General features: G+C 44.8%; 2 protein-coding genes across 4 annotated transcripts in view; both read right to left on the bottom strand.

Moving 5' to 3' along the window:
• The window catches only part of PAK1IP1 (PAK1 interacting protein 1), a 228,748-nt gene that overhangs the window by 69,649 nt on the left and 143,553 nt on the right, over positions 1–15,546 (bottom strand). The gene's annotated exons all lie outside the window — the stretch shown is intronic.
• LOC129645415 (N-acetyllactosaminide beta-1,6-N-acetylglucosaminyl-transferase-like) overlaps positions 1–15,546 on the bottom strand; it is a 93,295-nt gene that overhangs the window by 37,168 nt on the left and 40,581 nt on the right. Inside the window, exon 1 of one of the 2 annotated variants that reach the window (XM_055570572.1) lies at positions 448–2,072. The exons of the other annotated variant lie outside the window; for it this stretch is intronic. Within the exon in view, the coding sequence (XP_055426547.1) occupies positions 448–1,366 (919 nt within the window). The 5' untranslated portion in view covers positions 1,367–2,072. Of the gene's footprint in view, positions 1–447; positions 2,073–15,546 lie in introns of those variants that run through there. 2 annotated transcript variants of the gene reach the window in all.

Raw genomic sequence — 15,546 nt, 5'->3', positions numbered from 1 at the left:
CCATAAGACAGTAGCTGCTGCTGCTGCTAAGTCGCTTCAGTCGTGACCGACCCTGTGCGACCCCATAGACGGCAGCCCACCAGGCTCCCCCGTCCCTGGGATTCTCCAGGCAAGAACACTGGAGTGGGTTGCCATTTCCTTCTCCAATGCATGAAAGTGAAAAGTGAAAGTGAAGTCTCTCAGTCGTGTCTGACTCTTAGCAACCCCATGGACTGCAGCCCACCAGGCTCCTCCCTCCATGAGATTTTCCAGGCAAGAGTACTGGAGTGGGGTGCCATTGCCTTCTCCGAAAAAGACAGTAGAGCGGCCACTAAAAAGCAAGCTGACTAATCGCTTTCCAGGCATTTATTTATTTTTCCCAAATAATTTCAAAGAAGAGCTGAATGTTAGCCAACTCAATCTATGGACAAGCAAAAAAAAAAAACAGGAATGGAAGTTCATACCCACCTGGGATCCTATTAAGAGTCACCCAGAAATGTTCATCGGGAGAATAGGTATCTTTGGACCACTGGAGCAAATCAATGGCCCTTCGGTCTTGGAAGACAAACTTCACAAACTCTCTGGTGAGGGCCACGTAGGCAGTGCCAAAGTAGATGGTCAACTGGTGGGGAGGTGAGGTTTTCAAAATACCGGTATTTTTCACAAAAGAGCCACCTCTGCCCAAGTGCTCCTGGTAGACATATCGAGTCCGCTTTACTGCATGGTCAGGAGGCAGCACCCCGGGGGTGATGTTTTTCCCTTTAAATCCTTTGAGATGCTGAACGATCTCCCTGTTGGTTTTCAGGGGGAAATCTTGCCCGCAGGTGTTGATGGAGTATTTCCATGGAACTTCAGAAGCTAAAAGGTCTTCCAGGCAGTTCAGGTCAGCCTGGAGCCTGGAAATTCCTGCGTAGACCACAGGCTCCATCTTTGAAGCAAGAAAAGCATTCTTGAAGCAACTCAGCAGCTGCCATACAGACTTCTTAAAGTGAATTGTGGCTTTCTCATCCACGTGAACGCAGTAGACGTTCTGGGGCATGTAGACGGCCCTGAAGAGTCTTTCAAAAGTATTAAAGTCCTTATGGATGACCATGACATATGCCAAAGGGAACTCGGCTTCTTCTTTCGACAAAGGCCTTGTGATATAGTGATTCTGGATCAGGTAGTCCTTGCAAGGGACACTTCCCACAGGGGACATCAATGTCTTTTCCCACAAAAAGGTTGACTTCTCATCTAAGGCATTCTTACAGGCGTGTATCTCCAAGTCCCTTTCAACGGAACTATTCCTGTGACTTCTCGGTTGGCTTAACTGACCACTGTAAAAGATCATAAAAATAACCACACTGACTCCCATAAAAGTAAAAAACCAATACTTCCAGAAGTTCATTATTTTCACTTCCCTGGGGAAGAAATCTCTCTCGAAAGACTGAGAAACAATCGGTTCCTGAAACAAGAGTGAAGAGGTGGAACTGACTTCTTTTGCCAATCTTGGAATTTCAATAGCTTCTCAAGCGGGCTTCCTTCTGCCAGGTCCTTTAATCCTCATTTACTCTCTGCTTCTGGGTGCTGTCCATCCTCTCCTGGCAACGGCCAGAGATGCTTCTTAAAGCGCCCTGGGCTTCTGGCCTCCGTGGTGCCACCCGGCTGCTGGCAGAAGGCACCTGGCTCAGGGCAGCTCCGGGAAGCCCTTCTCATTTGCACACAAGACGCCAGTGGATCTTAGCAAACTGCGTTCAGTCTGGAGTGCCGGCTTGCTTCACCTGGGCTGTTTCCTGGGCTTCACTCCACCTCCCTCCATCCACTTTATGTGGCCTGATCTCCCTTCTCACGCTTTCCTCTTCCTTTTCAAGTTAAGTGGTTCTCCTTTTTCTGGCTCACCCCACCAAGCTGCTAGCAGTCCTTGAAAACCGCTGCCTGTGGACTTCTCCTCCTCGGGTTTATTTCTCTTTCTGGGTCTCTGCCACTTTATTTCATTTCAGTGTTATCTCTACCTCTGGGCATATAAGACAGACACAGATAAGAAAAAAAACCCTTGCAACATGCCTAAGTAGAAGATTAGATGGCAAGGTAGGTGTTCCCTGAATTAAATCAGATAGTTTCTGATGATGTTACGTAGCATATATATGCCCATGGGTAAAGGAAAAAATGAATTACACTTTCAAGGAGGGCAGAGGATGAGGGCAGAAGGAAGCTAGGAGTGACTTGATATTCAAGAGTCGGTGTGGAGGCATAAATGAAACGCACTTTAGTTCCGCCTGCCTGGGAGAAAGGTGATAGCTTGTTCCCAGAGAGCAAAGGTTGGTTCCCATTTCACACAGAGCTTTAGATAACTGGAGCTGTTGACACAGTATTATCTAGCACGTGTGGTAGCCACTGGGTCTCTTTAACAGCCTGACTTCCTCAGGCTGTAGGTCACTTCAGAAAGCTCCGAAGAGTCGCCTCTCCACCCAGCCCCTCTCCTACTTCCTAACTCTGAAGAGAGAACAAAGGCTTCAGGACTGAGGCAAAATTTCTGGAAGTCTCCTTCAGTGCAGTTCAGGGAAGCCAGGGACAGCAGCTCAGCAGGTCTGGTCACATGACAGATGCCTTCTCATAGCTCACCTGAGCCAGGTGCCTCCAGCACTCAGCAAATGTGGAGTGCGTTCAAGGCAGGTGGTAAGGATGCTTCTGGGGGAAAGTTACTGAGCCAACTAAGAGATTAACTCTGGCAGCCACGGGAGCTGAAAGCGGCCCTGCTCCCACCTCCCTTCTGCAGTCACTCAACAATCTTGCCTGTCTCGGCGTGACATGGGAGCTGAGCAGCTGCTTCTGTTAGGAAGACGTGTCTGTAATCCCACGCTCTACCCGTCCCCCTCCCCTCCCACCCCACCCCTCAGGTGCCTATGGTTTGCTGGACTGATGAATGGCAACAGTGGCCTGGATGTGACTGAGAATGAAAAATGTCACCTGCCATCTCAGTCAACAAAGGATGTTTCCGCCATCAAATGACAGGCGCCGCCTCTCCCTCTTTCCCCACACATGGGGGGTGAGTCCTGAGGGGACTCAGGATGGAAACACAGGATGCCTGCCATTAAGCCACCATCAGTCGCTGCAGTCAGGAGGCTGGGGATGACAAAGCACCGGATACTGGTCATGGAGAGCTGACGGGCATATCAAAGGGTGATTTCACTGAGCCCGGACTCTTGCATCTTTCCAGAAATAGAAAAGTGCTAAATTCATTAACCTGAGATGTCTGGTTTTCTTTCATTAACAGTCATCTTTTGAGGTGCCTACTACCTGGTCTTTGTGATAAAAAAACTTCTATGTATCCTGGCTCCTCCTTTATCTCTTCAGAGCAATGCCAGGCTTGAAGTCCTCAGAATGTCTGCCCAATAAAAGAAGTCTCAGGGCTTCCCGCTGGTCCAGAGGTTAAGAATCCACTTTGTAGTGCAAGGGACTTGCTCAGCTTCTATCCCTGGTCGGGGAACTAAGATCCCTCCTGGTTAAAGCAACTAAGCCCCCTGGCCACAACCACTGAACCCCATGCTCTGGAACCTGAGTGCTGCAACTGAGACCCACACAGCCAAATAAATAAATACATAAATAAATTAGTGTTCTTTAAAAAGAATCACACACACATAATTCTCAACTTTTAGGTTGTGCCATTTTTTTTTCAGTCAACTTGATGCATATTGACTTGGAGAGAGACCCAAAAAGCTGGCAGGAATCTTCAAGATCACCCAACACAATTCTATATTTTACAGACCAGGAGATTAAGGCTAACAAAAATATTTTTCCCAAAGTTATGCAGCTGGATAGAATCCAAAGTCTTAATTCTGCAGCTCCCTGGCCTAAAAGGCGAAGCCAGTCTAATCATTGTCAAATCCCAGCTGTTCAGTGACTGGCTGTATGAGCTGGGTGGAGTTACACTTAACCTCTCTAAGCATCAGGTTCTTTGTTTTCCAGATGGAAATAACAGTACTTCCTATTTCACATGGTTCTTAACAACAGTGAGTGAGATAGCTCTCATCTAGGGTTTATGTATCTGTTTGTTTATGTTCAATAAGCATTAGCAATTCTTGTTGCTTTTGTTTGCTTTTTGAAAAATATTCAACATTTCTGACCCTGTTAAGGAACTGATATTTTGACTTCTGTTCTCAGTAATGGAAATGAAAAACATTTACCTTTTTAGAGCTTTCAAATGGTTTGACTTATTGCCACTCCAAAAGAGTGAAGGTTAAATGTTTTTCACTATTTTTTCCCCCACTGAAATCTCCCTTTACCCTGAGACTGGGGACAGAAGAAATGTGGGTGTATGAAGGAAAGTACTGAATGGTCTGCTTTCACATCTTAATATTCCTTCATTCTTACTTCTTGTTAGAGACACACCCTTTTCTTCAAAGAACAATGGCAGGACTAAGGGAAGGCTGAGCTATTTCAAACCTAAAAGATGATGCTGTGAAAGTGCTGCACTCACTATGCCAACAAATTTGGAAAACTCAGCAGTGGTCACAGGACTGGAAAAGGTCAGTTTTCATTCCAATCCCAAAGAAAGGCAATGCCAAAGAATGCTCAAACTACTGCACAATTGCACTCATCTTACACGCTAGTAAAGTAATGCTCAAAATTCTCCAAGCCAGGCTTCAGCAATACGTGAGCCGTGAACTTCCAGATGTTCAAGCTGGTTTTAGAAAAGGCAGAGGAACCAGAGATCAAATTGCCAACATCTGCTGGATCACTGAAAAAGCAAGAGAGTTCCAGAAAAACATCTATGTCTGCTTTATTGACTATGCCAAAGCCTTTGACTGTGTGGATCACAATAAACTGTGGAAAATTCTGAAAGAGATGGGAATACCAGACCACCTGACCTGCCTCTTGAGAAACCTATATGCAGGTCAAGAAGTAATAGTTAGAACTGGACATGGAACAACAAGTTCCAAATAGGAAAAGGAGTACATCATGGATGTATACTGTCACCCTGCTTATTTAACTTATATGCAAAGTACATCATGAGAAATGCTGGGCTGGAAGAAGCCCAAGCTGGAATCAAGATTGCTGGGAGAAATATCAATCACCTCAGATATGCAGATGACACCACCCTTATGGCAGAAAGTGAAGAGGAACTAAAAAGCCTCTTGATGAAAGTGAAAGAGAAGAGTGAAAAGGTTGGCTTAAAGCTCAACATTCAGAAAACGAAGATCATGGCATCCGGTCCCATCACTTCATGGAAAATAGATGGGGAAACAGTGGAAACAGTGTCAGACTTTATTTTTTTGGGCTCCAAAATCACTGCAGATGGTGACTGCAGCCATGAAATTAAAAGACGCTTACTCCTTGGAAGGAAAGTTATGACCAAGCTAGATAGCACATTAAAAAGCAGAGACATTACTTTGCCAACAAAGGTCTGTCTAGTCAAGGCTATGGTTTTTCCTGTGGTCATGTATGGATGTGAGAGTTGGACTATGAAGAAAGCTGAGCGCCAAAGAATTGATGCTTTTGAACTGTGGTGTTGAAGAAGACTCTTGAGAGTCCCTTGGACTGCAAGGAGATCCAACCAGTCCATTCTAAAGGAGATCAGCCCTGGGATTTCTTTGGAAGGACTGATGCTAAAGCTGAAACTCCAGTACTTTGGCCACCTCATGCGAAGAGTTGACTCATTGGAAAAGACTCTGATGCTGGGAGGGATTACGGGCAGGAGGAAAAGGGGACGGCAGAGGATGAGATGGCTGGATGGCATCACTGACTCAATGGACGTGAGTCTGAGTGAACTCCAGGAGTTGGTGATGGACAGGGAGGCCTGGTGTGCTGCCGTTCATGGGGTCGCAAAGAGTCAGACACGACTGAGCAACTGATCTGACACTCTGCCTATGGTGTATTTATCTCTAAATAAGTCCACTTTTTACCTATCACTTCATCTTTGAATTCTTTCTGGATGAGGCAAGAAATTCACCGGGAACAATTGTAGGTTCAGTTGGTTTTCCCCCTCTCTTTGCCTTGATCCTCCATCCTACAACATGGAGCTCTGGTCCAATGCCAAGGCAAAACAAACTCAACAAATCTTTAATCATGATTTATCAAAGCAGTTTGCAGATAAGAAGGGGGTGCAATGTGACTAACAGTTCAAAATAACAGGATCCAAAACCCTGTTCTACAGTCTGTCCTTTACAAGGAGTTAGAGGAAAAGCCGGAGAAGGAAATGGCAACCCACTCCAGTAATCTTGCCTGGAGAATCCTGTGGACAGAGGAGCCTGGTGGGCTGCTGTCCATAGGGTGGCACAGAGTTGGACACAACTCAAGCAACTTAGCAGCAGGAGCAGCAGAGGAACAGCCAGAGATTAGAGTGTGGTGCCTTTTGTAATGGTTGGCCCAGCAGTAGGTTTCTTTTGCCTGGTATCTGAGGCAACGGAGCAGGCATTTTCTTCCAGCAAATAATTGGACAGGCTAAGCTAATAACGTGCAACCAGGACAGGATATCTGCTCTCTTCCCTCTGGTTGGCTTAACATATTGAAAACTGTTGTCAGGTGGACATTCTGTATCACTCCCTGCCTCTCTCTGCCCGCAGGATATGTTTATGGTCACAATCAAGGAGACAGCAAGCACAAGGAGATAGCCACTGATGACACATAGTGAGATCTGCTCAAACACCAAAACAAAAAAGGCTAGGCAGGGCTCTGTTGCAGGAAGGGGGAGCCCTTCCAGGGCCTGAGAGTGGGCTCTTGTCTACCACTTGGAGATGTATTGTCTGAGGAGACACATGTGCTGAACAAAGGAAGAGACTGTTGGGAAGGGGTGCCTGGGTGGAGAGCACCAGGGCAAGGGGACAGAGGACAACTGCTCTGCCACGTGGCTCACAGTCTTGGGTTTTATGGTGATGGCATTAGTTTCCAGGTTGTTTTTGGCCAATCATTCTGACTCAGGGTCCTTCCTGGTGGCGCACACATTGCTCAGCCAAGATGGACGCCAGCGAGAAGGATTCTGGGAGGTGTTAGGACACATGGCGTCTCCTTTTGACCCTTCCTGAACTCTTCGGGAGGGCGGTGGCTTGTTAGTTCCGTGCTCCTTACCAAGACCTCCTGTTGTAAAATAACTCATGCAAATAATTGCTATGGTGCCTGGCCAGGGTGGGCGGTTTCAGTGTGCTTCCCCCAACAGCTTCAGTTCTCGTTAACCTCATTTGAGCTGTGTGTCCACCCCAGCTGGGCTCTCAGAGGTAAAACATGAATGCCTTCTTGCTTGGGCAGGATCACAGCCTGGGCCTGATCTGTTCTCAAGTCCTTATAGCTCTCCTGCTTTTTTTCAGGACAAGTACTGGCTACTGCATCAAGGCAATGGTTTTTTTTGTTTGTTTTTTGTTGGGTGCTCTCATGTCCACCAAGGTCACACCATCCTGCTTCCCACCCAAGGCTTGAGCTGTGTCATTCTGACAACCTCAAACACTTCAACCACATCGAAACCCAGAAAGTAAACCTGAAAAGGTCTCCTGGCAACCAAAATAAAGATCAAACATCATAGGCTGGATTCATACACCTGAATGTGTACAGACAGGTAAGTGAAAAAAGTTTAAAAAAAAAGTAGGTAAAGCTGGTGAAGGGCAAGAAAAACGGGGCTAGTGAATTCCTGAGTGGCAGCTAACACTTGGCCGTGGTCTCGGGGAGGCTGAAAGAAGGTGGGGATGGTGGTAGAGTCGTTAGTTCTTGCCCCACCTACAGCTTTCAAACTGTTCTGGAGAAGACCCTTGAGAGTCCCCTGGACAGCAAGGAGATCAATCCTAAAGGAAATCAGTCCTGCATTTTCACTGGAAGGACTGATGCTGAAGCTGAAGCTCCAGTACTTTGGCCATCTGATGTGATGAGCCAACTTACTGGAAAAGATCCTGATGCTGGGAAAGATTGAGGGCAAGAGGAGAAGGGGGCAGCAGAGGATGAGATGATTGGATGGCATAGTCACTGACTCAACGGATGTGAATTTGAGCAAACTCCAGGAGACACTGAAGGACAGGGAAGGCTGGCGTGCTGCATTCCGTGGTGTTGCAAAGGGTTGGGAACGACTTCGAGACTGAACAAGAACCACCTTCACAGCCAGCAGAGTAACATGTAGGGTCATGGGGCCAACGCTGCCAGCTCTGCAAATGTTTTAAGAGGAGGGAGAAATCTGAATTTTATATTAAAAACAGTCCGAACTCTTTTAATGTTATCAAGTAATTAACAACTTTTTAAGACCCAAGTGAACGTACACACAAGCACCCTGAAGATGGCATCAGCCCCCACAATGCCATCTTTCACCTTTGGTTTAAGCATCAGAGCTCATGTATTTGAATCTCTCTTGAGGCTTAGTTTATTCACTCTTAGTTTAGACACAATCCTAACACACTTTCTTAGAACTAAACAGGTAAGAAGGGATGTAGAACAGTTAGACTGGGCATCCTTTGGTCAGCAATAGGTGATAGACTCAGAGTGAAGTAGGTTCAAGAAAAACTCCAAAAGTTTCCATAAAAAACTACAAATAGAGGTACCATATGACCCAGTAACCCCACTCCTGAGCATATATCCAGAAAAAATGAAGACAAATACGAAAAAGATACATGCACCCCAATGTTCACGGCAGCACTACTTACAATAGTGAAGGAACAAAAGCAACTGAATAGCCGTCAACAGATGACTGGTTTAGGAATACAATGGAATATTACTCAGCCATGAAAAAGGGCAAAATACGACCATTTGCAGCACCATGAATAGACTTGGAGAATATCATACTAAGTGAAGTAAGGCAGACAAACATATCATTTACCTGTGGATCTAAAAATTAATACAGTGAATCTATATACAAAACAGAAACAGACTCATGGACATAGCAAACAAACTTACGGTTACCAAAGGGAAAAGGAAAGAGATAAATAAGGATTAATAGGTACACACTGCTATATATAAAACAGATAAACAGCAAGGATGTACTGTGTAGCACAGGGGACTATATTCAATGCCTTGTAATAACCTATAATGGAAAACAACCTGAAAAATAAAATTATGAATATATATATGACACATATATAACTGAGTCACATTGGTGTACACTTGATATTAATGCAATATTGCAAAATTGAATTTCAATTTAAAAAGAAAGAAAAACTCCACAAACATTTCAAGATCATTCGATTAAAGAATGACTGGCATTTGTACAGTATTTAAAATGATCAAATAATGGAATTCCCTCGTGGTTCAGTGGTTAAGACTCTGGCTTGCAATGCAGGGGATGTGGGTTTGATTCCTGGTTAGGGAACTAAGATCCCACATGCTGCAGAGCAACTAAGCCCGAGTACCACAGCTACCACGGGCTACTGAGCCTGCGTGAAGCACCGAGAGAGTCCATGTGCCATAAAGATCTGCTTGATGCAACCAAGATCTCTGAGGCCACAATGAAGACCCAAGGCAGCCAAATAAATAAATAAATGTTTAAAAATAAATAAAATTATCAAATCAGTTAATGAAAAGGCTTGAAAACTGTGCAGGCCAACAAACCTAGCAGTTTGGGGTTGAAAACAAGCAGAGTACTAACATTTAGTGAAATATAAATACATTAATATATTCTTGTACATATATTTTGCATAGTCTATTTAAAAAGGCATTTCTGAAATATGCTTATTCAAATTAGGTTTTTTTTTTTAGTTTAACCGTTTTGCACACAAAAGGGCAGGTTCTAAATTACCCAGGAAACTCACAAATCTGCCAAAACTTGTCTGTCACAGGCTTCTATAGCAGAAGTCAGTACTTTTTCTGTGAAGGGCCAGATAGTAAGCATTTTAGGCTTGTGAGCTGTTGGGCTTCTGAGGCAACCAGTCAACTCTAGACTGTGTTCTGAAAGCAGCCACAACAGCATGTGTCTGTGTCCTGCCAAAACTTTATCCATGGACACTGACATCTCCATTTCATATTATTTTCAAGTCATAAAATAGGTTTTTAAAATTTATTTTACAACCCTTTAAAAATGCAAAATCATTCTTAGCTTGTAGTCAGTATAAAAATAGGTCAGATTTAGCCCACAGGTTGTATGTTCTTGGCTCATTTCTTTTCCAGATCATAATCAAGTTCCTCCAGGCCTGTATTTTGTAATATCAGAGTCTTCATAATTACTTTCCAGATGAAGAAATGAGAAATGAGGAAAAAGGGTCCTGTTGGTCATTCTTGTACCTGCCTGAATGCCCAACATGCCCCATCAGGGTTAAAGTACACTGGGCCTATATGCCTGTCTCCTTTCTTCCATAAAACGGAGATACTAGGAACACTGACCTCACAGCGTTCCAAAGGATCTTAACAGCTTAGTACATAAAAAGAGCTTAGAGTGATACCCTGCACAGAAGGTATACTCAACACATCTTATAGCATCTCTCTCTGTTGCCAAACGTGGTTCACACAGAGCCTGAAGCGCCCATCCACCTTCCGATACCTCTCATGAGGCAGAGCTGCGGGGCTTGACGAGCCATTCTTCATCTTTGCTTAGTCGCTCAGTCATGTCCAACTCTTTACCACTGCATGAACTATAGCCTGCCAGGTTCCTCGGCCCATGGGGATTCTCCAGGCAAGAATACTGGAGGGGGTTGCCATTTCCTCTTCCAGCGTTTCTTCCCCACCAGGCATCGAACCCATGTCTCTAGCATTGGCAGGCGGATCCTTTACCACTAGCACCACCTGGGAAGCCCTAAAAGACCCCAAAGGACAGGTGGGCGCCATAAAGGCCGTGGTCATCACAGGCAGAGCCAGCCTCTGCAGCCCTCTCCTGCATCCCACAGTGAGGGAACTGCTCTTTATTCCTAATTGCAGACCCTCTTTCTCTCTTTTTTCTTCATTTATTTGGCTGCACTGGGTGTTAGTTATTGCATGAAGGATCTAGTTCCCTGACCAGGGATTGAACCCAGGCCCCTTGCGTTGGAAGCTCACAGTCTTAGCCCCTGGACCACCAGGGAAGTCCCCCAGTTGCAGCCTCTACTTAGACACCGAGCGGGCTGGTGCAGCCTGTAAAAGGTTCTGACACAGCATGCTGGTGAAGACCCAGGCTCTGGAGCAGGGTTTAAATCTGGTTCAGCAGTTTACAATATGACCCTCAGAGAGTTTCTTGGGATCACTGTACCTTAGATGCCAAATATTCAAAAAGGAATCATAGGAAGTCTATGAAGGTCAATCTGGCTTGGAAGGCTCCTATATTCTTCTATACTATTCCACATAACATCACTCCAGCTTACCCTTATTCTTCTAAGATCACATTACTTTTTTTCTACTTCCCTGGTAACCTCTTTGGGGCAGCCAATTTCTTTCCCTCTTGTGGTTAGTTGCCTAGATTTAATTCCAGTTTTCCAAGCCAAACCAAAAGCAAAAACCGAACTCACACATATTTGATCTTTGGCTCAATTCCACTAAATCTCAAGGGACAGAATTGGTGACTATTTGTCTTTCTATGCAACTTTTCTCTGTTTCTAAGTGTCTGCTCTGAGAAAAAAAATTCATGAGAAGACTTCGCCTCTGTTCAAATCTGGACATACTTCTGGTACCCTTCTCATCCACCAAACTCCTCCACCCCCATATTTTTGAATGTTGAAGTTGCAAGGAGATATTTCTACTAAGAGATAATATCTTATCATTCAGCTGCTACCAATAATCTGTATCTTGAAGACGCTTTTTCTTCTAAACATTTTCGAATAAATGAAAACAAAACCGTCTTAAAATAGGGGTAGCCAGTGGCTTCCTCCAACTTCTAGCTTTAATAGCCCTATTAAATTCTTGCCTCTCTTTCAGTTTATTGAACCCACTATCGAACTAGCCTCTTTCCCACAGAACCTGTCGCTTACTTGAGTTTAGACTGCTTGTCGGGCCAGAGTGGCTTGGCTGAATCCCCACAAGCAGATGTTTCTTCTGCTTTCCTAGAAATGAAAGCTGGATAAAATTTGCCTTTGGGATATGTCCTGTGTCTGAATTCAATAGAAGAAAATCCTCACCCTTGGTTCTCCCACTGGTTAAAGTGGTTTTCTTTTTTTAAACATAATTTTATGTATTTATTTATTTTTGGCTGTGCCGGGTCTTCACTGCTGCTCGGGCTTTCTCTAGCTGCGGCGCGCGGGGTCTAGTCTCCAATTGCGGTGTGCAGGCTTCTCATTGCGGTGGCGTCTCTGGCTGCAGAGCACCGGCTCCAGGGTGTGCGGACTTCAGTAGCTGTGGCTCCCGGGCTCTAGAGCAAAGGCTCAGTAGCCATGGCGCACAAGGCTTAGTTGATCTGCAGCATGTGGGATCTCCCCTGATCAGGGATCAAACCCGTGTCTCCTGCACTGGCAGGTGGATTCTTTACTACTGAGACACCAGGGAAGCCCTAAAACGGTTTTCCATTCAAATTTTCTATTTATCAATCCATCCTTTTAAAGGATATCCTTGAACTCGATTTTTTCTCCTCAAAAACAGGGAAAATTGTTATAAGCAGGGTGGGCTCAGCCCTGGTCTCCTTGGTTAGGGCTCTGAGGGCTGATGTTGTAGTTTGGGTTACTACCCTTCAGTGTGTCTTAAATGTATTGTAACCTATGTAACGGAGTAGTTTTGGTTACCTTTCTTCCCCCTGCCCCCACCCAGTAAATGATCAGTGGAACATAAACATCTAGGGCACTAATTCTCAGTCCCAAGATGCCTTGGGCATCAGAAAGACGAGAGGGATTGTGTAAGGGCAGTACTTAGGATAACCAACTGTCCAGTTTGCCCAGGACTAAGGAATTTCCCAGCACAAGGGATTTTTTTTGTGTGTGCTAAAAGTGAGAAAGTCCTGGGCAAACAAAAACATCTTTGCTATCCTAGATATCATCGGTCCTAAGCCTGCACTGATGAATGATATATCAAACAGAGAATGTTCAACAACTGATCAGTATGGAGGGAGATCAAACTAGTCCATCCTAAAGGAGATCAGTCCTGAATATTCATTGGAAGGACTGACGCTGAAGCTGAAGCTCCAATACTTTGGCCACCTGATGCAAAGAGCTGACTTATTGGAAAAGACCCTGATGCTGGGAAAGACTGAAGGTAGGAGAAGGGGATGACAGAGGATGAGACAGTTGGATGGCATCACCGACTCGATGGACATGAGTTTGAGCAAGCTCCGGGAGGTGGTGATGGGCAGGGAAGCCAGGCATGCTGCAGTCCCTGGGGTCACAGAGTCGGACACAACTGAGCGACTGAACTGAAGTGATTGAGGGAGAGGAAATGTTGAAATCATTGGTCTGGGTGAGAGGCGCATGCAGACCATCAAAAGTTTGCAAACTACAGTGCAGAAAAACTATGTGACCTCCCATACGTATCGTCAAGCCACTGTGGCTCGAGCACAGAGTGATGCATAGTAAGAGCGAACCAGAAAGAATACACTTAGGACTTCCCTGGAGGTACAGTGGCTAAGAATCGGCCTGCCGATGCAGGGTCCCAGAAGATTCCACATGCCTGCTGCTGCTGCTAAGTCGCTTCAGTCGTATCCGACTTTGTGCGACCCCATAGACAGCAGCCCACCAGGCTCTCCGTCCCTGGGATTCTCTAGGCAAGAACACTGGAGTGGGTTGCCATTTCCTTCTCCAATGCATGAAAGTGAAAAGTGAAAGTGAAGTCGCTCAGTCGCGTCCGACTCCTAGCGACCCCATGGCCTGCAGCCTACCAGGCCCCTCCGTCCATAGGATTTTCCAGGCAAGAGTACTAGAGTGGGTTGCCATTGCCTTACTAAGCCCATGTGCCACAACTATCTGAGCCTGTCCCCAGGTGGCGCTAGTGGTAAAGAATCTGCCTGCCAATGTAAGAGACACAGGAGACTCAGGTTCAATTCCTGGGTTGGGAAGATTCCCTGGAGGAGGAAATTCTACTCCAGTATTCTTACTTGGGAAATCCCATGGACAGAGGAGTCTGGCGGGCTATAGTCCATAGGGTCACAAAAACTCGGACACAACTGAAGTGACTTAGCACAACATTTGGAAAAAACCTTCTACTCATGGCTTTGTCTAAAGCAGGTCAAGAAACAATGTCACATACTGTTCAGGTGAGAGCATGAAAGACAGGCATTGAGAAATCACATTAAGAACTGGTTAGTTAGGCCAAGAAAATTTAATTTTCTTTTTCTCTATGAGGAGCTGTCAGTGTTAATATGGACTGCAGCATGTAATTTTTGAATTAGGGTCATCACAATGCATTGTATTTTTATGATCTACATGAAAAGAATCTGTAATGGAAGTAATCCCTACCTCCAAAAAATGCAAGGCCTTGGGTCTGCATTAAATGGTATGATCCATGTTCATCTCAAAAAAAAAAAAAAAAAAAAGGCTCAGAATGTTTGCTTTCTTTACCTTAAGTTCAATCAGCATTCTTTCATATCATTCTTGATCTAAACAGATTAAAGTCAAACAATCAATAATGATGTAGTGATGAAAATAAATGTAATGCATATGAAAGAAAAGGAGAAATGGTTGGTTAGAAAAATAATATAACTGTTGGTATGTAGGTTTGGTTTTTGTTTTTAACCACTCCATGCCACACATGAAATTCCCTATAACTGCTGCTTTGGATATTGCTTTCTAAGACTGCAGATTTGTTCACTCTAAGATCCAAGGGGGGAAAAAAATCCCTACAAATCTTAGCAGGGTCATTTTCTTCATCAGATGATGGGTTACAGCAGTAACCCATCACTGTTGCCCAAAGCAACAGCCCTGTACAAACCCAGATCTGGTCTTTAAAGTAGGGTTTTCTGCTATTAGTCTGCTCTTTGTATTTCTTTGGTGCAGACTTAGGTGCCCACTGGTTAAGTTCACAGATAGTGGACCATGGATTGGAGCACAGTCTGGCTTGAACTGGTGCCCCCAGGAAGAACTTGGTGTTGAGCAGCCTTCCCAAGACGAACCGGCTGCTTTGGAAAAACAGAGAGAGGGAGAACAGGCCTGTTGCTGTTGACCAGGGGAAGAAGGACTTCAGGAAAATTCCCAGAAAACCTGAATGTGCTAGAAGATCGGTCTGAAGCTGACCCAGTAAGATCTGGCAAAGGGATCTAGACTCTGTGTGCGTGTTGTGTGTGTGTGTGGTGACAGAGAGGGTGGCTGATTTGAAGCTGAGTTGGCAGCAGTACTGATGGGCATATAAAACGTTATTTCCATTTGATTCAATTCAGTAAATATTTGTTCTTATTCCACTGGATTCTCCCTATGTTGAGCTGCCAAAAATATAAAAGACCCCAAAGAGATAGTAGTTGTCAGGGCAATATGATATCCATGTTCACAGTTACAGCGCAAAGAAAACGATAGAATGATATAAAGGAGTTACAACAGAGGTTTACAAAATTGAGACTAAAAATCAATGAACACTTCCCATGTGACAAGGCCTATTTAGACATATTCAGGCCATGATGCAAACAGGAGAAATCAAAGAGGATGACTCAAGGAAAGAGGAAGAAAAGTAGCAAAGGCAGAAACACAAAGCACGGTTTTTCTGGAGTGTCCCTTTCAGGGAAGGCAGCCTTGGTAATTAATTAATCAGTGACACTGATGTGGCGTTCCACAGGGCTTTGCAAACGTCCAACATCCAACGTCCTATGTTGAG

The sequence above is a fragment of the Bubalus kerabau genome, chromosome 3 (genome assembly GCF_029407905.1).
Source record: "Bubalus kerabau isolate K-KA32 ecotype Philippines breed swamp buffalo chromosome 3, PCC_UOA_SB_1v2, whole genome shotgun sequence".
Lineage (NCBI taxonomy): Eukaryota > Metazoa > Chordata > Mammalia > Artiodactyla > Bovidae > Bubalus > Bubalus kerabau.
Note: the sequence above shows the minus strand (reverse complement) of the source record. Positions and strands in the feature narration are given on the sequence as shown.